Source organism: Rhinatrema bivittatum, chromosome 12 (assembly GCF_901001135.1).
Source record: "Rhinatrema bivittatum chromosome 12, aRhiBiv1.1, whole genome shotgun sequence".
In the NCBI taxonomy this organism is placed as follows: Eukaryota; Metazoa; Chordata; class Amphibia; order Gymnophiona; family Rhinatrematidae; genus Rhinatrema; species Rhinatrema bivittatum.
This window is the reverse complement of record NC_042626.1, coordinates 58865592-58892305: the sequence shown is the minus strand read 5'-3', so window position 1 is coordinate 58892305 and position 26714 is coordinate 58865592. Positions and strand designations below refer to the sequence as shown.

The 26714-nt window shown below is 49.2% G+C and overlaps 2 protein-coding genes across 4 annotated transcripts in view; both read left to right on the top strand.

The window, feature by feature from the left end:
- Window positions 1-13232, top strand: part of LOC115074046 (myosin light chain kinase, smooth muscle-like) — a 34962-nt gene extending 21730 nt beyond the window's left edge. For both annotated transcript variants that reach the window (XM_029573134.1, XM_029573136.1), the window contains exons 9-18: window positions 345-650; window positions 1718-1811; window positions 6559-6762; window positions 7301-7518; window positions 7610-7733; window positions 8060-8212; window positions 8503-8629; window positions 9631-9727; window positions 10043-10180; window positions 12432-13232. In XM_029573134.1, the coding sequence (XP_029428994.1) occupies window positions 345-650; window positions 1718-1811; window positions 6559-6762; window positions 7301-7518; window positions 7610-7733; window positions 8060-8212; window positions 8503-8629; window positions 9631-9727; window positions 10043-10180; window positions 12432-12658 (1688 nt within the window). In that variant the 3' untranslated portion in view covers window positions 12659-13232. The remainder of the gene's footprint in view (window positions 1-344; window positions 651-1717; window positions 1812-6558; window positions 6763-7300; window positions 7519-7609; window positions 7734-8059; window positions 8213-8502; window positions 8630-9630; window positions 9728-10042; window positions 10181-12431) is intronic.
- A 1806-nt stretch (window positions 13233-15038) lies between these two features.
- The window catches only part of FMNL1 (formin like 1), a 97507-nt gene continuing 85831 nt past the window's right edge, over window positions 15039-26714 (top strand). For both annotated transcript variants that reach the window (XM_029572545.1, XM_029572544.1), the window contains exon 1: window positions 15039-15598. In XM_029572545.1, the coding sequence (XP_029428405.1) occupies window positions 15467-15598 (132 nt within the window). In that variant the 5' untranslated portion in view covers window positions 15039-15466. The remainder of the gene's footprint in view (window positions 15599-26714) is intronic.

The window sequence follows — 26714 nt, the reverse complement described above, 5'->3', positions numbered from 1 at the left end:
GCAGCGCTGCTGGTTTCAGCGTTGCCCCAAACGCAAAACTGAAGTTGGGTTGTAGAACTGCTGAAAGCTGGAAAAGTGAGGGGGGAGGTAGAGGAAGCAGCTGGGAGCAAACTGGAAACCTCAGGCCATTACAGCCGGGGCTTGGAGCCCCCCCCCCCCCCAACTGATGCTGGTCCAGTCCTGAGGCTGCCGCCACCACCAAAACCACTCTAGGCTTCCACCAGCCCTGGGGGGGGTGGAGGGGGAGACGGATTGGGGGGGGTATGAAGACTTTTGTGACAGGGAAAAAGGAAGATGGAGCGAGACCACCCGTGACTCCTCTGTGCCTCTCCCTCTTGTCTCAGACCGCCCACAGCCACCAGTAGGGAAGCCCTACGTGTCTGCGCTGCGGCCAGAGTCTCTCACGCTGTCCTGGTCAGGCCCCAGCTACGACGGAGGCTGTGCCGTGCAGTCCTACGCAGTGGAAGCGAGGCAGGCTGGGGAGGTGGAGTGGCGCACGCTGACAGACTCCTGCCTCAGCACCTCCTACCACGTGAGAGACTTCCTGGACCGCGGGAGTGCCTACCAGTTCAGAGTCCGTGCCGGGAACGCCCACGGGATGAGCGAGCCCAGCGAGGAGTCTGCGGTTATCACGATGTCGCCGGCTGAAGGTTTGTTTCTCCGGTTCTTTTTTTTTTTTTTTTTTACCCTATGTCCCTGGGGGTATGGAACATACCGCCACCTGCAGGTGAAGGCGAAAAGTGCACCCAGCCACAAAGAATACCTGTCCTCTTTCTGTTTCCAATTAATACAAAGTCCTTGTTGATCTTTAAGCTGCATGGGAGCATCATGCTGAAAGTCCCAAACTAGCTAATCCTGGGCCATTTGTGGTGATCCAATCGGGATTCTCTGGTATGGAATGTGACTCTTCTAAATGGGGCGAAGCTTTTTAAAATTTGACTTGCTAGTTTAATCTACCCCTCAGAAATGTCGGACTGTACGAGGTGGGGGAGGGGGGGAAAGGAGGAGTTGTCATGGGATGGTAGTTGTTGGTTCCTCTCCAAAGGGCAGGGCTGCTAGGAATTGCTGAGCTTCAGGTTCTCTGTGGCACTGTCGGCAGATAACTTTCAGTGTGTATTCGATGGTGCTGGCATGGTCTTCATTCTTTTTTTTTAATATCTCCTGGTTCAGAATAAGGGGGAGCTACATCTTATAACCTAAGAACCCTGTATAGTTTCAGGTTCTCGGCTTGCTACCTGTACTGCCTCACTGAGTAATGGAATACGTTGTGTGAACAACGGTTAACAGCATCACAATACTCTAAAACTGTAGGCGTTAAAATGGGAATACAAGATGGTGGGAGGAGGGATACAAAGCAGCAGAGGCCGTGAAGGGGAAGAGGTCTGAGTGCTGACCCCATCTGTGCCTGGGGAAAAGGAGGACAGCTTTTGTCTGGTGCTGGCACTCCCTTAATCTCTGTAAATGATGCCAGATGAAGGCCCAAATGTCCGCCCAGCTGCTCGGTGCACGTTACCCCCCCACCCCTCTTCTGTGAAGTGCAGGAACTCCCACTCCGTGCAGACTGCAACCCTCTCCTCTTACTCGGGAAGGGCCTCGGCCCACAGTGCCACCATGGCGTGGGGGAATCCGTTGCTCACGGGACCAGAGAGAGGTTCTGCTGGGTGGGTCACGTTCGGCCCTTCACTGGGTAGTGACCGGTGTCTCCCTTTCCTTCCAGATGAGGCCTGTGACGAGCCCTTTGAGTGTCGAACTGTGGAGATCACCAGCGAGGATGTCTCTGACCTGTACACCAAGCTGGAGAAACTGGGCGTGTAAGTGCGGAGCCTCCTGTGAGGCCTCCAGTCCCTGAGATGATATCAGATACCCGCAGGGAAGGGAGGTGGAGTTCATGGGCAGTCAGAGTGGGAAGCACCAGCTCCTCCTCCTCCTCAGCTGAGGTGCCCATCTGCTTAATCAGTGAAGCACCCCATCCACCCGTCTTGTAAACTACAACGATAGTTGTCTGGTGCTGAGGGCCTCAGGTAAGATGTAAAACAGGTGACTCTGTATGCCAGGGTGGGGCTCTGTCTCCTAGTGGTGTTGGTCACCCTGATTCCACTGCCTCCAGACTTGATTTCTGCAAGAGGGTGAAAGGTTTTTTGCAAAAATCCCCTCTCTGATCTCCCTCCTAAATGCTGATGGTGCAGGATCTTTCTATCACCTGGGTACTGCTAGTTTCAGTCTGGGTTATATTGTGGATGGGGCGAGCTGAGAATTATGTTTATTTCTTCAATTTGTAAACTGACTAAGAAATTGTCATACTGGGTCAGACCAAGAGTCCATCAAGCCCAGCATCCTGTTTCCAACAGTGGCCAATCCAGGCCATAAGAACCTGGCAAGTACCCAAAAACTAAGTACATCCCATGCTACTGATGCAATTAATAGCAGTGGCAATTCCCTAAGTCAACTTGATTAATAGCAGGTAATGGACTTCTCTTCAAGAACTTATCAAAACCTTTTTTAAACCCAGCTACACTAACTGCACTAACCACATCCTCTGGCAAAAATTCCAGAGCTTAATTGGGCGTTGAGTGAAAAAGAACTTTCTCCAGTTTTAAATGTGCCACATGCTAACTTCATGGAGTGCCCCCTAGTCCTATTATCCAAAAGAGTAAATAACCGATTCACATCTCCCCGTTCTAGACCTCTCATGATTTTAAACACCTATCATATCCCCCCTCAGCTGTCTTTTCCCCAGATTTTCCTATCCAGCTAATGACTCCTTAAGGTACTCTATTTTATCAATGTTTTCCTGAAGTTGAGGACCCTCACCTTTGAATTAACCATCACCATCTGTGCTCTAATATTGAACCACACCATCCGATGATCATTGGATCCCAAATGATCATCCACTATAACATTAAAAACACTGATCCATTAGTGCACACCAAGTCCAGTATCTCCCTCTCCTGAGTGCACTGTTACTAGTTGACAAAAAATTCTCCCTATAGAGAATCCAGCATTTCTTTGCTTCTAGAAGACACCACAACTGAGATGTCCTAATCAAAATCCATTAGATTGATATCACTTAGCAATAGCCTCTACCCTTTCATAGCAATTTTATGAATATCTTCCATCAAACCTCTATCCATTTCTTCTACCTGCAAAGATAGTCTATATATCACACCAATACAGATGATGTTCCATTCCCTCTTTCCAGATTCACCTAGAGGACCTCCTCACCTTGTAAGCCCCACAGTTCTACTGCAATATTATTGAGGGGTTTTTTTTTTTATATATCTATATAGTGCTGCTCATCTTCCCTTTTTTCCTACTGCGAATGGGTTGTAGCCTGGAATACCTATATTCCAATTTTGGTTTTCTGTGTACTAGGTTTCTGTGACAGCTACTACATTCAAGTTATTTATTTATTTGATGAGTTTTATATACCGTTATTCGGTAGAGCCATCATAGCGATTTGGGATTTTATTTTCCAGACTATGGACATTAGTATACATAGTTTTCTAGATGTTGCCTTTTTCCCCAATTTCTATATGTGTTTCATGTTTTACTTCTCTGGCTTTTTTCACCCATCCCTAATGATCCTAATTTAAAGCCTTCCTTATAGCTTTGCCCATCTAGTGTGGAAGACACGTTGCCCTTCTTTGATTAGGTGATCATCTCTACTCAGCAGTCCTTGGAGCATCTTTCCCATGGAAGCCGAATTACTCTTGTCGACTCCATCTATGCCACCATTCATTCACCTAGTCTTTCCATAAAAATGCTCAAGGTGGCGTAGGGCGTACAGTATGATAGCAACACAATCATGTAGCAGCCAAAAATGTAACAAAAAATGTATCTATCTTTATTGTATTTTAAAGAATACCTTGAGATAACTGATCAGCACTAAATAGGATGATCACAACACAACTAAGTAAGAGCTCAGTAATAAAGCTACAAACAGCTGATCTTCAAAGGCATGTTTAAAAAAGCCAGGTCTTGGGCAAACTCTGAAGGCAGAATTTGGGTTCTAGGAGAGCCTGTCTGGGAAGCGTGCCAGAACTGGGGTGCTAAGGGCCTTTCTTGCGTTCCTATTGATTACGTTTTTCAGTCAGGCAGACCTAGCGGCTCGAGCAATGGCAAACCAAGATAGGCATGAAGCCTTACAAGCCAATGCTGTGTAGAGAGCCCTATGGGTTTGTATAAAGAGGATTGTCCTGATATAGCAGGGGGGGACAGAAGTGGTAACACTGGGTTTTAGCTTCCCCGTGTGGGAGCCTGAAATGCTGTAGTCTCCAGTCTGTCAAATCTCATGCCACCATTATAAGGGGTTGATTTGTAGTTGGCCCTTTCAGGACGCAGGGATGTCTCTGCCTAATGCTGTTCTTATGTTCATGGGGAAAGGACCCTTGGGCTTCTAGGGATGAAGCCTGGGTATGGACTTTAGGAAAAGGTGCCTGTTTATCCACCTTAAATACACTACAGTTTGTCCCTTTTGAGTTGAAATGAAGGAAGTTTTATTCACCCTTCCTTCACTTCCTGTTTTCAAGAATTTTTGTATCTTTGCCACCTACTTGAGTTGGGAATCTCTCACCCAGAGAGGTGAAAGCCCTGTTGGGGAATGAATCTACGTTCATTCCTTGAGAGAAGCGGAGTATCATAAAGGAGACGAGTGGCACCCATCTGATGTTAACCATGAGTTAATCATCAGGTTATTGAAGAAGGGAGTGTAGAGGAATCCTCCAGCTGCCAACAGAGAAATGAGGAGGAGTAAGATCAAGTGGTGTAAAGGGATGCGAGATGGACTAGCCCCTAAATTCTAGGAGGAAGCTTTAAATCGACCCCATTAAATGGAAAGGATCGGGAAAAAGAACTATCATTTAACTGAATAAACTTATTGGAAGTATAAAGGTGTAGATTTATTAGACAAACTAAAGCTGTAAATTGACTGTAGAGAACAAGACCTTCGAATCAGACTATGAAAAACTGATGAAAATATCCACCAGTAAAAGTTGGACGTCATTAATTCTGTCCTGCATGCTTAGGTGTACAAGCGACTGCAACTCTAAGTAACTCTTTAACTCAGGTTCTGAGTGTTTGTTAATCTCCAACCCCCTACTCTGACGGGAAATCTTGGGCTTCAGAGGAGCTCGATATCAGGAGAGTACAATGAAACAGCTGAAGCCCGTGACTTGGTCTGGGGTCCTGTGATGGGATACCAGCCGAGGGTTGCAGTCAGCATCTTGAAGGATTACAGAACTAGACCAGTAGCCAATGTAGCACTTGCAGGGCTGGCGTAATTCTGCCCACCTGCTGATACCCAAGCCACGTGGTTCAGAAACTGAACCTGAATGGCTTTGTTTTTGTCAAGAACTCTACAGTGTGGCAGAGATGACCAAGGTTGCATTGTTTGAAAAATAAGGCTGTAGTTGGCATTCAGGGCAAAGTTTGCGAACACGTCCCTTGAGGCCTCTGCTACATACTCTTTCTAAATTTGAAGTGGAGTCCAGAAGGACTCCTAAATTTTGAACTTTGTCTTTTAAGGGAAGTAGCCACCCATCTAACAAGATCCCGAGCCGGCGTCCTACTGAACCATAACACTTGTCTTCCCCGGATTTAACCTTTAACCTGTTCTCCTGTATTCAAACCTCCCAGGACTTGTAAACAATTTACAACCTTAGTAGATTCTGTTCTACACCTCTGCCCAAAGTCCAGTGCTTCTAATGACTTAATAGATGTGTAACCATTAACGGAGGCAGAACAGATCCCTGCAGGATGCCAAAGGCTGTGGCTTAAAATTTTCTCACATGAAAATGTGAGAGAGAAGATCCTGATGGGGATCTTTCCTTCCTAAAAGAAAAGACTTGATCCACTGTGAAACAAAGCTCTCCACCTGCCGGCCACTCCAGCAAATCCCCAAAAGAATTTGGGAACAAATCCATGCTTCGGCTGAACCTCTGAGATGCTTTTAACCTTTGAGGATTTATATTCCAATCCCCTTAAATGAATAGAATAAAAACCTGTGGACTGTGCTGCCCCCTGCTGTTGAAGGGAGGAATAGACTTGCAGCACTCCCCAGAGCAAGTTTCACCTAATTACCTTAATTGTTATAAATGCTGCCATATTAGTGGGTATTATCCAGGCTGCTGAGTACTGTTTTCAGTCTGTTTGTATGTGCTACATCTTTGGTTGTGATGGGTTAAAAAAAGAAATTGTCCAGACAGAATTATCTGAAGGCGATGCAATGTGTGAACTCTCCAGACCATAGAAGTGCCTCAGGTGAGGCCTCATGCCTGTTTTATCTTTTGGATAATTATGTTGGGTCAATAAAAAAAAAACCAAAAAACAAAACACTGCAGCTGGCAAAGAATCTGGATTTCTTGTTTTCAGAGTTTAGGATCTGTGTAGCTACTGCATCTCCTGAAACTTCAGTAGATCGGGTAAAACCCATGTGCTATAGTTCCTCTGTAGCTGACGAGATATATTTTTAATGTCTGCCTATTCCCCTCTGTACCTGCCCTGCCCCTCTCCCGCCACGTTACTCTGTCCTTTCCCCCCACCGCCCCCCCCCTCTTGCAGAGGAAAGTTCGGACAGGTGTACAAGCTGCAGGAGAAGGCCACGGCGAAGATCCGGGCAGGCAAATTCTACAAGACGCGGACGTCCAAGGACAGGGAGAGCGCCCGGATGGAGGTGGAGCTCATGAACCGGCTGCACCATCCCAAGCTGGTCCAGTGTGTGGCTGCCTACCAGAGCCGCACCGAAATGGTCATGGTGCTGGAATAGTGCGTACCCGGCAGAGCCCTTCAAGCCAGGGGCACGGGGGCCCCATTAGTGGCTGGGAGTAGGGAGGCATTAACATGCGTGAGCCCTCCCCGGGGGTCTTGATGGACTGAGAACAGCTCGGAGTGCCCTAGCTGCATCCCAACGGTGGCCAGAGCGGTTGTGATGCTCCGTCTTAAAAAGGGGCGGAGCTTGCAAGATAGCAAGAGTACGGGAACATGGTGTACCCTCTGGACTAGTAGTAGTCTTGGGGGGGGGGGGGGCTGGCTTTGTTGTTCTCTTATGACCTCACCTTGCTCTGAGTTGGGGAGGGGGGGTGAGTTTAGAAGTTTAACTTCTTGGAGGGATGGGAAGGTTGAGGGTGATTTCCCCCCCCCCCCCCCCCCTCCTTTAAAGATTTTGGCTAGCCAGTTAATCCTGTACCTTTATCATGCTGCAGCTTCCATCTGCATGCAAGCCCCATGTAACTGAGGGATCTGGGCCAGTGACAGCGGCCTCCCCATGTCTGAACTCTCTCTCTCTTGTGGCTTTTGCATGCAGCATTGCTGGCGGGGAGCTGTTTGAGAGGATCGTGGACGATGCCTTTGAGCACACCGAGCCCACCTGCATGCAGTACGTGCGACAGATCTTGGAGGGGGTGCAGTACATGCACCAGCAGAGCATCGTGCACTTGGACCTGAAGCCGGAGAACATCGTCTGTGTGAACAGGACGGGCACCCGCATCAAGGTCATAGACTTCGGGCTGGCGCGGGCGCTGGGTGAGCCACATGCACGATTAGCCCTGTGCCCCCTGGCCCGGCACGTGCCCCAGCCTCTCGGGTCTTGTTAGATCTCTCTCTCTCTTTGTAGATCATCTGACGCCAGTGAAGGTGATGCAGGGCACCGCTGAATTCATCGCCCCGGAAGTGATAGGATTTGAAGCAATTGACTTCACGACAGATATGTGGAGCATCGGCGTCATCTGTTACATATTGTGAGCACTTGGGCCTAAGGGCCCAGTTGTTTGTTTTTTGAGGGCAGGGAGGGCTGTGGAGGATGCCAGCCATGAGGTGGCAGATGTAGATATAGATAACCTGCTATGGTTAGTCTCATATCCCACCCAAGATGCCCACCGACGCGTTTGTGCAAATGCAGCACAGCACGAAACCGAGTAAGGTCAAGTGATGCCAGAGAAAATCCACCAATTGGCCACTCTGTGCCTGATTTTTTTTCCTGCTGAGAGACTGTTTGGTCATCTTCCTACGTGAACAGAAGTAATGCAGACTCTCTTCCTTTCCTCCTCCTCCTCACCACCACCAGGCTGAGCGGAGACTCTCCCTTCCAGGGGAGCGATGACATGGAGACCCTCCGCAACGTGACGGCCGCGCAGTGGGACTTCGATGAGGAGACCTTCTCTGAAATCTCGGACAGGGCCAAGGACTTCATCAGCCGGCTGCTGCAGAAGAACATGAAGTGAGGGGGGTCACCTCCCGCTGAGAGCAGTAAACCCCTCCCCACTGCTGACGTCGTTCTGGGTCAGAGCAGGTTTGGGGAGCGGGGACTTAGAAGTGTCCTTCCCTGGGCGAGTCGGCTGGGGCACAAGGGATCCACCGCTTTCTCCCACTCTTCCCCTTGCGGCTGTGATTTTGGACTGGCTTTCTCCTCCCCACAGCTGTCTTCACTGTTTGGGCACAGAGAGATCCAAGAACTATATATATATATATTATATAATATAATTTTTTTTTTTCTTGCTGCTTTCTCAGGAGCCGCCTGACAGCTGACCAGGCCCTGGACCATCCCTGGCTGCAGGAGACGGAAGCAGACCAGGGCAGCACTAAAACCTTGTCCAAAGAGCGTATCAAGAAGTTCCTCGCCCGGCAGAAATGGCAGGTCAGTGGCCACCTCACTGACCGCACCAGATAAAAGAGATGTCCCCTGCTGAAGGCTACTGTGCTACTACCTTACCGGCTGTGCTACTACCTTACCGCAGCCGGTAAGGCAGTAGCACAGTAGCCTTCAGTACATCAGGACCCTGTGTCCTGTCACCACAGACCCAATTCGGTCTCCGGCCAGCTCCCGCCCTTCCATGAAGTCCGGCAGCTCGGCCACTGGATTGCTGAGGGGCTCGTTAAGACCACATTCACTTCTGAGTGCAGGGCTTCTGCGGTGTCCAGGGCTCGCGCGTCCTGGTCTGGGTTTTGTTACAGGTTTTTTGTTTTGTGTTGTTTTTTTTTTTTTTTAACTGGAGTCAACATTAAGACCCATCAGAGAAATTTGGAGTAGCCTCATAATTGCAAATTGCATGGCTAATCTTACTGTGCCTATCTATCTCGTACTTAAATTTCAAGAGAATTTTTAAAATGTAGCTAGCTTGAAGGGTTTGTGTGCTAGGAGCTTTTCAACCGGCTATCTGTGCAGGTGGCTGAAGCAAGCATAAAAAGCACGCACTTCTGAAAAAAAAAAAACCCAACCCTCCATGTTCATGCCGAGTATTCCCCCAGGAATGCCTGCCTTTCAGCAGGCTAAAAGGCCACTTGTGCAGGACTGGATTTAAGAGTTTGGTACCTGGAAGCAGGATTGGGGAGGGAGCGATGGTTTCCAGAGCAGCACAGGGACCTCATTTCTCTGCACCAGCATCGCTCCAAAAGGGAAGCAGAATCCTCTCCTCCAGGGTATCTGACGCCTTCAAAACGTGGTGCCTGACTCCACGGCTGCAGGCACGAAAATCCACGCCACTGTGAGGAAGGCAGCCCACGTAGATTGCTCTCAAAGTACAAAGCTTAAGTTTTTGGTGCAGTATTTTTTATACCAAGGGGCCCGGAAGTAATAACTCTGTCTCTGGTCACGTCATGGATGTCTCTCTCTTTTGTTGTTTTTTTTTCACCTGCTAGAAAACTGGTAAAGCTGTGTTGGCCCTCAAGAGGATGTCCCTACTGACCAACAGGCTGGACGGTAAAGCGCCATCACCCGATTCTCCCCACAGAGAAGGTAACTCGCTTTCTTTACCTGACACGGGATGGGTGCAGTCTTTTCAGCTGGGCTAACGCGTCTCTCTCCAGTTCCCTCCCCCTCCGTCTGGAGGGGAGTGGTGACCTTGCTCTGCGTGTGCCAGTCGGGTTCTTTTAAGGAAAAGTCATTTTGACACCCTGGCGGAATGGAGAGGTAGTTTAATAAGTTTGGTGAAAGAAACGTGGCTGTCCCCAGAGATTCGGGGAATTGCTAGCGGATCCTCCTTCCAAAGTTTCTAATCCAGTTTTAAGTTCACCTCTTAAATGTCTTTATCATTTTTTTTTTTTAATTAAGAGTTCAGCTACAGCCCGGACGATGAAGTTTTCACCTTCCTCCAGCAGCAGATTCAGCGGGTCCCCAGCTTCTCGCAATCCCTGAGGGACCAGGTGGAGGTGGAGGGGAGCAGTGCCTGCCTCCAGTGCCACATTGAAGGTGCTCTCTTGGACAGTGACTATTTATTTATTTAAATAGGCGCACGCGTCTGCCGGCTCGCAGCCGTGGATGTGGCTATTTCATAACATACGCCCGTATGCGTCCGCGTGGTATAAAATAGGCCGAGCGCGTGCACGTGTGCGTGCAGATCCCGCTTCCTCCGCGTAAGCAGATTTTTAAAAGGGCACGCGTCCACGCCGTTGCCAGTTTCACCCCAGTTCGTTATCCCTTGCCTGGGCAAACTTAAGAGGACTTCCAAACCCCGCTGACTAGCCCTAGGTGTTTTGTTTTTGAATTGGATTACTTGCCCACTATCCATAGCCATAGTGAAGTTGCGTGGTAGGCGAGCCCAGCACACGCCAGCGCACGTGCGTATTTATACACACATACATACATACATACATACATACATACCTCCTCCTCCCTTTTAAACTTGACTCGTGCGCGTCGCGGGAGATACGAGGGTACGCGAGCGACTCATAAAAATCCGTTCGGCACGTGCCAGCCCAACTCGTGACCGTATCTCCCGTGTCTTTGGTGTGCACAGGACTTTTAAAATTCACCCGTCGGTGCGTGGGTGGCCCCCTCCCCATTCCCTTTCCTGTAGAGACAGGAGGGGTCCGTATGTTGCATGACTCGGGGGGGCGCGCGCCCTCTTTCCGCCGCAGTCCAGTCCTGTGCCTAACATAATGGGCAGGGTGTGGGGTTTCTGTATCTATTACTTCTCCATACCACGTGCATGCGGGTGCCCTCCTGACTCAGTCCCGTTCCTTGATGCTGCCTCTGAAAGCCATTTGGGACTTAAGCCAGGGTCCCCCCTGAGTTTTTCCAAGCTCTAGGCAGACCTGCATTGACAAAAACGTTGCGCTGCCCGCCCGTCTCCCTGGGGCAGAGAGGACTCGTGTGGCCGAGGCACCAAAAGGCCCACCGGTCTCTCTTCCAACCTTTAAAGATGAGGGGGCAGAGAGACACCACAGAGGTATCACACCGGGGGGGGCCCCCCCCCCCCCGTTCCTTCTCCGCAGAAGCGCGTGAGGATGGAGACACTGGTGCGATGTGGGGGGGACGCTGGCCGCTGCCCTCGGGCTGTGCCCGGTTCTCCTCCGCTGCGCTGCTCCCGACGCTCAGAATGAGCAGCGCGCTCTCTCTCTCTTTCACGGGTTTTATTTTATTTCTCCCTGGAATTGCTCGGTGGGGAAAAAATGGTCTTTCCCCGCTGACTTTCTCCCACTTTTGTTGTAAGAAATACTGAAGTTCCTGGGGGGGGTAGAGAATAGTTTCAACTTCTGAAATTTGAAGGCCTATAAGAAGGAGTCGCGTTGGGGGCTCTGTGCGTGCTCTTCTTGTCGGGAGGTGAGACGCAGGCTGGGAGGACTCGGGGACTGAGTGCGGCACAAAGAGGGAATGGGCTATCCATGCCTCGGGGGGAGTGGGGGGGTCATGCTGGAGGCAGGAAGATGAGGCAGGCATGACCCAGCCACGTTCTCAGGAAAGATTTGGGAACGCGTTGAGGAGCTGAGATCTGGGTCTGAGCACCTCGCGGTGGTGGCTTGTCCCTGGCACACTTCATCAGGTCTGAAGGCAGCCTAACATGCCAGGGCAACACTGCTTGGGGAAACGCTGACTTAAGATGCATCTTAACATGTAAACTTGTAATAGATCAGGGGTGGCTACATAATGGCTTTATTGCTGGTTGTGGGGTTTTTGTTTGTTTGTGTGACGTAAGCTGGTTGGAGTGGCCATAGCATAGGTTACAGAGTCTGCAACGTCTTCCTATCAGGGATTCGTTTATACTGCAGGCATTTACCTTCCACCCCTCCCCATCCATGTCCTCTCGCTGGAGCCTGGCACCTGTTTGGGTAACAGTGTCTAACGTATGCCCCCGAATACCCCCAGGGGAATGGTGAGTCTCCTCCCAGCCTGACCCGGGGGGCGGGGATATCTGTACCAGGAGGCTGGACACCATCTGTCCCCGGGCTTTATGGCTGCTGAAATCCCAGACAGCCTAGGGGTTAAAATCCTGTCCCGTTCTCGCCTGCAAAGAAGCCACAGTGTCTCCCTTCCTTCAGGACGCCCCCTCGAAATTCCCTGGGCCCAGTAATTTGTTTGGTGCCTGCCTCAGCCAGGGGTCATCCACCCCTCCGTGCTGGGGGGAGGGGGGAGGCCTTGTTATCACGAGCTCTGCTCTGTCTTCCCATCCCCCCTCACCTTGCCTGGTGCCTGACCCCGATCCCTGTCTTCCATGCCCCAGGTTACCCGGATCCGGAGGTCATCTGGCTGCGGGATGGCAGCCCCGTGCAGGAGTCCGGCCGTTTCCGGATCGAGTATGAGGACAGCGGGCGCTGTGCGCTGGTGGTGTCAGACGTGAGCCCGCAGGACTCTGCCTCCTACACCTGCAGGGCCAGCAACGAGCTGGGCGAGTCTGAGTGCTCTGCTAATCTGACTGTCTTCCCTCTGCATGGGGTCCGCAAACGGTAGGAGCAGAAATCTCCTCCAGGGAGGACCTGCACTTGGAGGATTTGGGGCCAGAACAGACTTCTCAGACATTTTAAACTTTTAGATGTTTTTGGGGGGGGGGGGGGGTTAGGTGGGACAGCTTTGTCAGAGATGGTGTCACAGTGATGTTGGATTTTGTGTGTATTTTTGAAGCATGGATGTGAAAAAAAAAATCTATCCTGCGCTGCACTAAAGTTAGGGGATGGGGGAGGGAGAAGAGGCAGGTGCTCCAGAAAATGCATCCATTCCCCCCCCCCCCCCCCCAACCCACAGGCTGGACAGAGGTGAGAGGTGTGGGTGGCAGCTGGAGGGATCTGAGCTGCTGGCGTGTGAGCGGAGGCAGCTCACTCGGTCACCACAGTGACAGAAGTGGGACTCGTCCTGGATGACCTCTGGTAACTTATTTGTATTATCGGTGGAGGGGGATCAGGGCTTCGTGAGAGATGAGTTGTCTTGACTCTTGGAAACTTGCATTCTGCTGAACTTTTGTGTTTTTAATCTGCACTTCAGAACTGAAATGTATGTCTTCAATTATTAAAAACAAAACAGCTGGTTACTGGATTGTAACGTCTTGCTCATCCCGTGTAGGGTTCCCCTTTCATGAAGGAAGAAGCAGGCACGGTCTATAGATGTCAACTTTCCTGAATGCTGGGGAGGGAGAAGTGGGCTGAATACAAGAAGCGCATGAATCCTGCCGTGGAGAGGGAGATGGTCCATGCGGGGGGGACGGGGACTGCAGACCTCCTCCTGCTGAAGTCCCTCATGGGCCGGGGACCCTCTCTCTCCCTGGCTCTGGGTGTGTTATACCGGGCTCAGCCAGCAGGGGCCAGCAGAGCCTTGCATGGAGAGCGCTGGCCTCGGGTCACCTTGCCTTTTCCCTAGCTTGTCTGGTTCTCGGGGAAGGCAGCTTTTTATTTGGGGAAAGTAAAGCCATGCCAGCACTGAGATTGTGTTTATTACTATTTTTTTTTTTTTTTTAATTTGCTAAGTCTTGGGGAGGGAGATGTGAGTGTCTTTAAAGCGTCCTTCCCCCCTCGCGTCTCTCGACATGAGATAAACCTTGTGCATCTTTCTCGCAGTGACTTCTCCCCTCCCCACCCCCACCAGTTTTTAAAACCTGTCCTTCAAGTCTTACCCTTCACCTGCCCAGGGGTCTGGTCTGCTCTTCCGTTGTCGGCGCTCTCTTCACGCTTTTGCCTATATCTGTGGGATTTTTATCGATCACCATGGCAGCGGTACGGGCCCCACACACAAACACACGCACTCCCCCACTCAAGATGTATTTTAGATTTATAGCAGTGGGACTGGATGAATAGGGAGGCTGAAGCGAATGCTTCTCTACTTCCTCTCTCCCTCTCCGTGCAATGCACTGGATGTGGTGCAGCCTGGCTGTCCGCAGAGTTGCGCTGAGCCCCTGCAGCAGTCGGGCTAATTGATGTCACTAGAGATGTGGCAGCGCTCCAGAAACAAAACGGCCTGCAGCTTGGCTACCCCCCCCCCCCCCCCCCCCCAAGCAGCGGCAGAAGCTCTACACATGCTGTGCTGGCACATTGGGAAAGATGTTGACGGCCGGGTGCCAGATCGGAGAGGCCAGGGCGGCCCTGGGGATCTTGGAGAAGACACCAGGAATATCTTACTCCAAAGCATCCGGACCCTAAAAAAAGATTGTACCTGAGGCTGTTAAGCACCCCCTTTAGCCCCAAATTAAATCTGGTGCATACAACAGAAAATGTAGGTGCTTTTTTTTTTTTTTTAATTGAACCAGGGCTTCTGTACTACTTGTCCTTTTGACCTTGCCAGGAATTCAGTCGGGCCAGTTTGGTGCTCTGCATCGCCTTGTACAGGCAGGAGGAGCCCTGCCTACAGATCTGCAAGGACGAGCATCCCAGCCCGACGCTGCAGGCTTTGGGATCCTGCAGTGCTCCCTGTGCCTGTCTCCTCTCCCACTGCTGATATTCCTGCTAGGACCCAGACTTTTATTTCCAGCAGGTGCCTGGGCAACTCTCGCTTTCTAGATTTCCCCCCCCCCCCCCCCCCCTCTGGTCATGGCTACTGCATACTGGGGCCATGCATGCCCACGCACCAGCTTGCCAGCTTTCTTGATTGCCTCCCTCTGCTCCTGGGCTGTGCTAGACTCCCTCACAAGCCCAGGAACGGAGAAGCAGCTTCAGCTTGGATCTTGGTTGGAAATCCTGGTATGAGCGGTACAGGGATGCCTGCACCCGAACTGCACAGTGCAGCAGAGCAGACACAGCAAGCCAGCTCGGTTCCTGTAATGACAGCAGCCTCCTGATGTCTGTTGCAAAACTGACTTCCTCTCCTGTGTAGGGTTTTTTTTTTTTTCTCTCTCTCTCTCTCTCGCTCTGCTTCATCGCTGTGTGACGGAAACTTGCATCTCGATGCAGATATAGAATCGCACAGTCGGGTAGCAGCATTGAGTTTCCAGATTCAGGTGTGAGCAGGAGGAACGGCCTAAGGAGGGGTGGCGTGGGAAGCTGTTCGTAGAATGCAGCGATGGATTGTTAGCGGAGGCAACGCTGGAGCTGCTGAAGGACTGGGCGATGTGGATCCAGGGATGCTGCACTGCACTAACCTCTGGCAAGTGAGCCCTTGAAGTGGCCACACGCACACCACTTTTTTTTTTTTTTTTTTTCTTTGTGATACCCCTGAGACACTTCCCTGTCCTCTCCTCCCTCCCTCCCTCTGTCAGTTTTACAGGACAGCTTCCCCTCTCCTCCACACTCAAATCTGGATCGTGGTGTGGCGTGGCAGCGGGTGCCGGGTTCCAGGATGGGCAACGCAGCAGGCAGCACGGAGCCAGCTCCGGCCGCAGCCGTGGCCGGGCCCCAGAAGCAGCCCACTCCCTCCAAGTTGCCACTGCCGAGTGCCGAGGAATTGGAGGAGAGGTTCAATCAGGCCTTGGTAAGTTAGATTCTCTTTGCTTCAAGCCTGGAGCACTTCTGTTTTTTTTTTGTTTTTTTTGTTTTGTTTTATTTTTTTTTGTGTTCTGAAAATGAGAAAACCCCTCGCCAACTGCTATTAGGCTGATGGAATCAAATATTGTTGAAATGTTGGATCTGTAAGCATATTTTGTAGGTTTCTACAGCTATCATCTCACCCCTCCGTTCTTGTAATTTAAATGTACTCTGATGTGCTGAATGGCATTGCCTGCTTAACCCGGCCAAGTTAAGCTTCAGAGTGATGGGAGTGGGGTGCGTTAGCTGATACAGCACAGCAAACGGGGTGAGGATATGACGGGCAGTGTAGGAAGTCTTTATTGGGGCTCCGGGCTGCTGTTTTAACCTGGGCTTTCACTTAGCAGGCCAGGTGTTGGGTAACCGGCAAAAACCCAGTTCTGTCTCCCCCCCCCCCCCCCCCCCCCCCCCTTGTGTTGTGTGAATGTAGTGGATTAGATTTCAGCAAGGCCTTTAGCTTTTCTGCATGGAAAACCTGTAAACAAACGGGGCAGCGTGGGAGTGGGGCAGGTTCCGAGAGAGGGGTGCTACGTTTTGGGGGCCACTCCAGTGACTGTAACGTGATTGGCTGCTTATGCCAGGACTGGTTCTTTACCATAGCCGTATGTGCATCCTTGCACAGGAACTTGAGGGGGGAGATAATGCACTTGTTTTTGCTGATTGTTTGTAAAATCTGGAACCGAATAGACAGGCCTGAAAGGGGACTTTAACCTGGAAGAGTCAAAGTTATAGAAAATACTTTTTACATGAAAGCAATATCTTGCATTTGGGAAATACAGAACCATTAGCCATGTATCAATTAGAAGGTCAAGAACTGGAAACTATTAAGCAGGAGAGTTCTAGGAGTGATCATCTCCGATGACCTCATGGTAGTCTCTCACTGTAGTAAAGCAACAGCGAAAGTTACCGGTATGCTCGATTGCAGAAAGACAGCCATCAGCAGCAGGAAAAAGGGGGTAGTATTACCTCTTGTGTAGGTCATTTAGTTAAAGCCTCACCTTGGGTGCTGTATCTGTAAAGTCAGCAAGAGCATGGTGGTGGTTCCTCGGTAGGAGACCTGCACCCCGCAACCCTACACAAAGGCAAAGATGCTCCAATGTATGTGCCGGTGCCCAGGAGGGCATGGGATACTTTGCGAGAAACATTCATAGATTCACAGGCTTCAATAACCTGCAGGAAGGTGGCTTCCCCATCCCTCCATTGAAAAATAAAATCAAGGATGGTGAAGTAATCAGAAGTTGCAAGGAAGAAAGGTTTAGAGGAAACCTGAGTGAGTGCTTTACTGATATGGTGGCTGATGCCTTGAATAGCCTAGTGGCTATTGGTACTGGCAACCAAAACGTTGTCCGGATTTAAGCATGCTTGGGATAGCCCCAGGCTAAGGGCATTTTGGGGGAGAGATGTCTGGTACAAGGAATTAGGGAGGACTTGAATGTTTGCACTCTTTAATATGGAACTCTTAGAGGGCCAAAGAAGAAAACACAAGCCCATGGTCTGAGTGGTAGAATGGCGGTATCCGCTTTCCAAGAAGGGTGGTGTGACCATGGTTATAACCCTAACATGGGTGAGTGTTAAGTTTGTGGGAGGGCAGTCCCGCTTGTTTGGATTGTTACGAAAGTTTGGTGGTAAAACTTGGGCGAGGGATCTGAGTGGTGGATTTAGTATGGGACTGGTTTAAAAAAACAAACAAACAAAGACAAGGCCTGGCTTGGCCTACCAGCAAGGGACAGACGAGGAAAGGGTGAGATGGAAGGAACTGGTGTTTGGGTTAAGCATAGGAGGCAGCTCAATGGGTCATTAAGCAGCCCCTAATTTTGAACATATTACCTGTTTATGTTCAGGGAGAGGTGATTTGTGTTTAACTCCCCCCCCCCCCCCCCCCCACTCCAGTGTTTTGAAAACTTGGCTCTGTGGGTTTAAGTATGGGAAATTCTAGGGCAGAGAAACAGCAAGGAAGGCAATTGGGCAACTGGATGAGCCAACTAAGCCTTAAGAGTAACACACATGATGGTAGAGAATAAGGCTGTACATTTGTTTTGAAACAAAATAGTAAATGTTTCCTATTTCGTATCATGTCTTCAAAATGTAAGGAAAGGCAAAAATGAAGCTTGTAGGGTTTTTCTTTCTGTTTTGGAGGAAGGAAAAAAGACATTTGAGGTCTAGGCCTAACACCAAGGCCTGCTCCTGCCACTGAGACCTAAACCAGGCCTCATCTTTGAGTCTTCAAAAAAGTGACGTCTGCTTTAACGATGCAGTGACATCCCTGTTGTGCAGCCTTAAGAATAATTAAAAAAAAAAAAAAAAAAAATGAAGACATCTGAGGCCTGATCTATGCTTTAGTAATGGGACAGTGTCTGGGCCTAAGCTGGAGCCTGGCCTGATGACTAGGCCTGAGGGCTGATCCCACTCCTACGGTCTAGGCCCACCGCTGGCACCTGGCCTGAGGCAGAGTCTGACCACCAAAGTGTGGGCCTGGCCCAATGTGTGAGGACCATTCCCACGGAACTCTAGACCAGGCCTCTACCCTCTTCTTTTTTTGTTTTTTTAATTTTTCTTCAAAAAAATGCACTGCACCTTGTCCTTAAAGCGGATGCATAATTTTTGAAGAAGAAAAGAGCTGTTGGAGGCCCAGATTTGCCCTCTGCGGTGGGATCAGGCCTAGGCCTCAAGGAGACCAGACTGCGACCGGCCCCGCCCCCCCCTGCTCAGTAAGTGGGGATCAGAGAGAGGTTCCTGGCCCTGGCAATTTGGAGGGGGATGGGGACCTGGGCATGCCCTGTTTTTCAGGTGTTTAAAATTTTTGTTTGTTTTATTTTAACTAAACATTTTAAACAAAATGATGCCTGAGGGGAGGGACCCCCCCCCCCCCCCAAATCCATGTAATGGGGTAAAACCAGGACAAGTTCAGCCTGTCCCGTTTGACAGGGTGTCATCTGCTTACCCTAGGCAGTCCCCGGCAACAAAGTTTGCTTGCGTTGCTCTATGCAGAAGTGAGAGTGCACCAGAGCCTGCATTCTAGCCCTGTGTAAAGCTTTTAAACCTGCATTAAGATGCCACCCCCCCCTATTGTGCAATCCCTTCTTTAAAAAAAAAAAAAATCAATAACCATTAAGTAGGTAGGGATACTATCTGACGTTCTGCTGTATTGCTTGGTTCTATTTTTAAATGAGACCACCGCCCTTCCCACATGCTGGCTTCCTGGGCTAGGTGCTAAAAGTGAGACCACCTCTGAGGAGGTGGTGTGGAATTTGAACCCCCCCCTCCCCCCAGTCAATGCTTTGTTGCTCTGTCAATTCTCCCCAGTGCGCACAGATGAGAAATGCCCTCCTGAAGGGGGGTGCTAGGATCACCTGTAGTGACTGGTCCCATGGTTGCATGTGAATGGGGCAAGGGCTGGCAATTCACCTGCAACACTGAAGCTGGCACACGAACTGCTTGGAAGTCTCTGGACACTGCAGCAGTGAGATCTGGCTGCCCGGGAAGGAGGCGAAGGCTAATGCCACAAAGAAACAGCCCCGAAACCACAGTTTTTATCTTTGCCTGAGAGCTGGAGTGTTGAGGGCCATGCGTGCAACCCCTGCAGAAAGTGCTTACGATGTAAATCACAGGGCTGGTGCACTAAAACTTAAAAAGTGGCACGTGGCGGTAGACATGGCATCACTTTCAACCCACATTTAAGACGTGTTAGGTTGGGAGGATTCATGTGGAACTAGGATAAGAGCTTAGCGTGGGTCTCCATTTCTATGTTCTCTACCCCTCTCAATACAGATGTTTCCCCAACAGCTGCTTCTCTTGTGGAAGGTTTACTTAGCCTCTTTAAGCCTCAATACTCTTCCTCGGTAAAAGTGTAGGATGAGGAGTAACCAGCAGGTCCGTGTCTTAGGCCTGGCTCATCACACACATTATTTATTTTAAATCTTTTCTATACCTTCGTTAAGAAGGATCCGTCACAACGGTTTACAATAGGGCACATAAAGTAAGGATGGCTGGTCCTGTCAGTTGGCTACTTTTTGTGCTATAGGGAAACCTGTGCCCTCTGGATGAGGCAGCTGGAACTGAAGATGTGTTTTCAGTGGTCATTCTGGGTGTTAAGGGAAATGAGAGAATGAATCTTGAGACCAAGGGTTGCTGTATGTTGGAGGGGTTATGAAAGGATTATAAGATCATGAATACATATTTTGATATGCCTTGTACTGCTGCTGCTCTTTTGTTCGATGATTTGTCTTATCCTGCTGGGCATAAAATCTTAATGTTAAAAGAATCTTCCTTTTTTAGTTTAAAAAAAAAGTGTCCTAGTTGAGTCTAGTTGACCAAATCTTCTGCACTAGAGATGCAGTACAGAGAGTAGTAAGCCAGTGAAGACGAGTGCCTTGCTACAAACCTGGCCTCTTTACTATACAGCAAAGCTTGACTCAAAATGATTTTTAGCTGTCATTTGTTGGGGGGTGCGTTGGTCTTAATCGTTACACGAAGATCAGTTTGTTGCTTATTTGCTCATGCTGAAATGAGCATACTGGGGAGAATGACCTCTGAAAACCACTGTTCTGATTATGCGCCGTCGTGTACGGGTAAAATACGATGCTGTGCCTTGTCCTTCTACTTGTAACCTGGTAAATTTATTGATAAGATTTAAATGTAGAATTCTGAAGAGGCGATGGCTACTCTTCCAAATCATAGGATTACGGAATACTCTGTGAAACTAAGTGGTGGCAGTACGTCACTTGTACGTACTTTAAGAACGTATGTTCAATCGACCTGTGGAATTAATTGCTGGAAGACTTGGGCAAGGCAAGTATTATAAGCAGCGCTTTAAAAAAAAAAAAAAAAAAGTTGGACGATTTTCTGGTAGACAGGTCCATTAATGATTATTAGCCAGGTTTGCCACCTCTTACATCTGGGAGTCAGGAATGGGGTAGAGATCTTTCCATTAAGGGCTTGCAGCTATTTTTAATACATAAATTGAGTGGGAAAATCTTTGCTTCTTGTAGTGCTATAGAAATGTTTTACAGTAATGGATAATTCTAATGCCCAGGAATATTAAACAGGAGATGGTCCTGCTCTATGCAGCTTTAATCTAGGCAATAGCGATTTGAGGGCATACTGGCACTGAGGACCAGTTATGGAAGTGGATCAGGAGTCTTGTCTTTTTTAAAGTCTAAGAGACTGAGGGATGGGTGAGGGATCAAGGAGGAGAGCAGACGAGACCATTGGCTTCTGCTGGTTGTGGGCATCAGGCCTGTGCCTTCAGAAGATGGTAGCAAGACTAGGTTGCTTTCCCCCTTCCTAATTCCTTGCTGTAACTGTTACTCATGGGCCTGGAGTTAAGAGTTTGGTGCCATGGTGGTGACTCCTCTGAAGCTGGGCTGACGCAGGGTCCTGAAGGAAGCAGAAGCACGCTTCCCTTTTTGGTCTGCCGCTTGCAAACTTTGCTCACCTTGGCAATGACCTATGTTGCCCATCCCTAAATCCGGGCCTCGTTGATCTTGGCTGTCTACTCATAAACTTGCACTGTAGATTGAGGTCTTGAGGTTCTGTCTCTTCTGAGCATGTGCGGGGTTATTGTAACAAAAGAAATGATGGATGGAAGATTAAGGATCAATTGGCTCATTCACCCTCCCCTTTTTGTTTTGTCAGCTATACAAGCTTGCTCCCGCTGCAGGATATTGCGCCTTGATCCTAATCAATTTTGTTGTCCTCCCTCTTTGTTCTCTGCCAGTCTGGACAGATGTGCATCAGGTTCCTAATCTGGACTGATGCACATCTGGACTGATGTGCATCAGGTTCCTAATCTTAACCCAACAAGTGGGATGCTTCCTCCCTCCCCCACCGTGCCAATGTCTCTTACGCGACCTCTCATCCCTATTCCTATCACTGCCCCTCTCTGTCCTGTTCGCACTTATTCTGTCCCTGGGAGTGGGAGAGCAGGCTGCTGCCCCAACAGCTGGAGCCAGACTCACTCCAAAGGGAGGGTTCAGGGCCCTCCCCCACTTTTTTTTTTTTTTGTTTAGGAAGATCGCGGTGGCAGTGCAGTGTCCTGGCGCCTGGTAGGCCTTCTTTGGATGGCGCCAGGTGTTTGGGGTTGTAATTTAGTGTATGTATTATGTTCCAGACTGTGCCCCAGCCCTTCTTGTCCCTGGAGGGGGGTGGGGTTGCTTGCTTACAAATTATGTATTGGTGTATGATTTTTTTTTAATGAATTTGCATATTTGGAATAGTTTTGATATAGTGTGAAGCGTCACTGCTTTGGGTTGGACTAGGCCTCAGGAAGGCATTATGCACATATAACCCAACTTTTTTTTTGTCCTCCCTGTGGCTTCCACACGCATTCTTGCACCCTCGCTATTAAAATGCACTGGAGAGGGGCGTGAAAACCCGCCCCTGGTCTCCAGCCTCCCTAGGAATGGCCCTGGCCCCTCTGCCCTGTTGAAGCATGCGCCTGCCGAGGGGAGGAAGCTGGGGTTACTACAGAGCCCAGCTCTTCCGGGAATATACCAGAATGGTTGATTGTGAAATCTCTGGGTTGCTATTTCCAGCTTTCACGTCTGTCTTTTTTTTTTTTTTCCTTCCTGTGTGCTGTAGCTCAGTAAGGTTTTGAAATGGGGCTGGGATGGCCTGGTACATGGCCGCCCACTGAGCCTGCATTTCCCAAACTTCTCTTTTTTTTTTTTTTTTTCTACCTCCACAGCAGCGCCCCCCTCATCCTCACACTGACGCCTTTAGGGTTGCCAACTTTTCCGTACTCCAGGACTGGAAGTGTGTGTGTGGGGGGAATGGTGCCCCCTCATTTGCATACATTTTAGATGTTGCCTAAACAGTGTGATCCATGTAGCTGCAGAACCAGTGGAAGCCGAGGGCTGTGCTGCCAATCACAGCCTGGGAAAGGAGGCAGGGATACAGCACGGCTCTCCTCCCCCCCCCCCCCCTAGGCTCCGACCCCCCCCCCCCCCCCCCTTTCTCTTCCTCTAACTAAGGCTGTGGGGGGAAAAAGAGGATCCACCTGCAAAACCGGACACTCAGTGTCCGCTCGGTACTTCAGACTGGACACTGTACAGCATGCCTGAAAAACCTGCCTGTCCGGTCCAAAACTGGACAATTGGCAACCCTAGCCGCATTCTTTCTGCAGGAGGAGGGGGTGTGTGTGTGATGGAGGACGGGCCTTGACCTTTGCTGTATAACTTTGGTTACCTGGTACTTTGGGCATCCTCACGCTCTCTCCAATCCATGGCAGCCCAAAAATTCAAATTGTTGGCTTTTCTTAAAGGGTGTCTCATATGTTTAATGGAGATTAAATGTGTGGCCGCAATAATCAAACCCGTGATCTGGCAAACTCCACTGGTAGGTAAGGGTTTGTTTTTTTTTTTGCCTGTGGGTTTTGCTTCAATAATCAAAGCAAAACGATGGCATTGGTTCCCTCCTTCACCCCAGTCCCAGGACTGCCTCTAAAAGTCCGGGTGGTGATGTAGGTGTGGAATATGAGTTTGGTTTTTTTTTTCACTTGCATCACGTGTGGGCAATAATCAAAGAGCCCTTTACTGTTGGAAATGGCTTTCATTATTGATCTCTCAATATATAGTTAAGGCTAAGTTTAAAAACAAAAAAAGTTGTTGTAGTGCCAAAATCTGCAAAAGTTTTTAACTGTGTGTACCTTGTAGCTAATCTGCAAAGAAACTGCTTAGGTAGTTTCTCTTTTTTTTAAAATTAACATCAAATATGTGCACTAAATTGTTGCATAGCTTTTTAGAATAGTGCCCTCCCTCTGTAATATAAATATACCCATTACACTCTGACGGAGAGCCTTTTGTCTCCCATTTCAAATAATTCCATCCTCTCAACATAAGGGTCTATCAAGCCCAGCATCCGGTTTCCAACAGTGGCCAATCCAGGCTACAAGTACCCAAACACTAAGAAGATCCCATGCTACTGATGCAATTAATAGCAGTGGCTATTCCATAAGTACATTTATTTAATAGCAGTTAATGGACTTCTCCTCCAAGAACTTATCCAAACCTTTTTTGAACCCAGCTACACTAACTGCACTAACCACATCCTCTGGCAACAAATTCCAGAGCTTTATTGTGCATTGAGTGAAAAAGAATTTTCTCTGATTAGTCTTAAATGTGCTACTTGCTAACTTCATGGAGTGCCCCCTAGTCTTTCTATTATCTGAAAGAGTAAATAAAGACTCACATCTACTTGTTCTAGACTTCTTTTTAGTCTTTCCTCATAGGGGAGCTGTTCCATCCCCTTTATCATTTTGGTCGCCCATCGCGACTATATCTTTTTTGAGATGCAGTGACCAGAATTGTACACAGTATTCAAGGTGCGGTCTCACCATGGAGTGATAGAGGCATTATGACATTTTCCCTTTTATTCACCATTGTGCTGGGAGCGCTACAGGTGAGCTGTGGAGGTGATGGGACATCCTGGGCCAGGGGTTTTTCTGCATTGCACGACGGGAGAGCAGCCATGCTCTGGAAAAGGGGGTGGTGCTGTATGGATCATCTCCCCCCCCCCCCCCAAAAAAAATCTTCAGTCCTGCAGCTTAGCTCCTCCATGATTAAGGCTGGAGGCTTTGGGCATTGCTGGACACAGATCCTCCTGCAGGGATACAGTGTAGGGCTGTGCCAGGTACAGATCCTCCTTAGTCTGAGACAGCTGGACGGTGCACGTGATCTTAGCATTAGGAGTTGTTCTTATGCCATAGGGCACCCTCGATCGGTCTGTACCCAGGTCCGGTCTCTGCAGCGATAGCAGCTGAGCCTGGTAGAGCACCTGCCACTGGCACAAGCTGCCCCCTTGTTATCTTTTCCTCCCCTCCCCCTTTCTGTATACTTTTTCACCTTGGCCTCCACCTAACTCCTGCCTCTGAGCAGGCGCTAACCTGAGACTGATGAATAATGCAGGGCGCTGACTTTTTTCTGTGGCCAAAATTAGCAACAGCAGCAGCTGAAGAGCATGGGGGGGGGGGGGGGTGAGCATGGGCAGAACCTGAGCAGGGGGAAGCTGCTCCCCCATTAGGGAATGAGGTAGGGAGGTCATAGGGAATGGGGTGCAACAGCATGGCTCTCCCTCTCCCCATCTATACTGCTGGACCTGGACCTGGTGTATCCTTTGTAGGATAAGGTATGTGTAAGAGGAGAGAGAGAGGGGGGCGCTGCAAGGATCATTTGCTTCTCTAGCAAGAAGCCCTGCAGGAAGCATCAATGAACCTGGGGCTGACTCCAGGCCAAATGGTGCCCCTGCCCCATTCCTGCTCCCTGGCATGGAGTAGTGGGGGTGAGCACAAGCTTTCTCCGCACTTGAGTGATGGCAGCAGGGTCCCTCCACCCTCTTTTTTTTTTTTTTTTTTGCTTCTTATCCCACTTCCCCAGCATTTTCTTCTCTGCCTCTTAAACCCTTACCCCCCCCCCCCCCCACACACACACACACACTATTCTCTCTCCAATCTTTCCCTAGCATCTGCCCCCCTGCCGCTTACTTCTCTCCTCCCCCCCTGTCTCTTCGCTACCTCCCTCACCTGCCTTTCCCTTCCTACCTCCTAGTGTTGCTCTTGGCTCCCCACTCCTGCTGCTCCCCCTTCCTCTGTCTGTTCCTCCTGCCTCTGCTCCAGGGGCAGTACCTGCGGTGCTGCTCCCGCTGTGCTTCCTGGCTGTGGCAGCCCTCTGAGCATGTTTAAATTCTACGGGCCGCCTCTTCCTCCTGTTTCACAAGATCAGAACCAGGGATCGGTGCTAGCATTTGTTTGTTGCCGTGTGAGCAATTACTCTGCTGCTGCCCCCGCATCATTTTCTGTCCTGTGGCCAGCTCCTTCCAGCAGTCTATATCTTTAAAAACTAACACCTCCCCCAAACAGAACCTATGATCAAGGGAAGGGTATTAGGTACTCTAAGCAAACTTTACAGCCACGCTCCCTCTACAGCTGCACATAGGGTTGCCAACTGTCTAGTTTTGGACCGGACAGCCACGTTTTCAGGCATTCCGAACAGTGTCCAGTCAGAAGTACTGACCGGATGCCAAATGTCCAGTTTTTCAGGTGGATCCTCCCTTTTCCCCCCACAGCCTCTTAGGTAGGTAGGTCGGAGCCTCTCCTATCCGAGGAGAGCTGTGCTGTATCCCTGCCTCCTTTCCCAGGCTCTGATTGGATAGCATAGGGAGAGGGGGTGGTGCACAGACCTCAGCTCCCACTGGTTCTGCAGATACATAGATCACACTGTTTAGGCAGCTCACAGGCATGATCTAAAATTATGCAAATGAGGGGGTACCATTCCCCCCCCCCCCCCCACACACACACACTCCCAGTCCTCAAGTGTCCAGTCCTGGTCTATGGAAAAGTTGGCAACCCTAGATGTACACACAATTCAATTATGCATTTATAACAGATTTTACATGAGGCGAAATATCACTTACAGCATGCATATTATATTTACATGCACTGCTGTGGTGCCAGCCAGAAAATCCTGAAAAAGACACTTGGAACTCATGCGGAATTACATTTCTTGTAATGTGTGCTGGGTGTAGGCTTGGCCCTCAAAGCCATGAATAAATGGAATTAGCATTACACTATAGTAATGGTAATGTCCCATACCAAAACAGCCCCAACTGCCAGCACTCAAACAGTAACAATCTTTTCTATGACAAGGTAATACTGCACATATTATACTAGGCCCTAGAATACCAATACACTTCCTATTAGGAAAACAGATTAAATCAGACTGCTATAGATCACTACAGATAAATTTCATGGTAGCAGAATACCTCACCTCTGTCACACGCAGAGAACACAGATAGACCCTGACCAAATACAGAATAAAGAGACCAGAAAGTATAAATAGAAACCTGCTAAGAAGAACCGAACTGGAACTCGCAACAAGCCAGTCTCTCTATATGCAGAGCAACAATGGAAAAACAGAAACATTACCATTCTTCATAAAGCATAAAATAATACAATCAAGAAATATAAAACAATCATAATAGTAAAATCAGTTCTAAAAAGAATAAATATTTCAAACCAATTAAATAGAATATTCAAATTTCCCAAAATAATAAAAAAAATCTTATTTCCC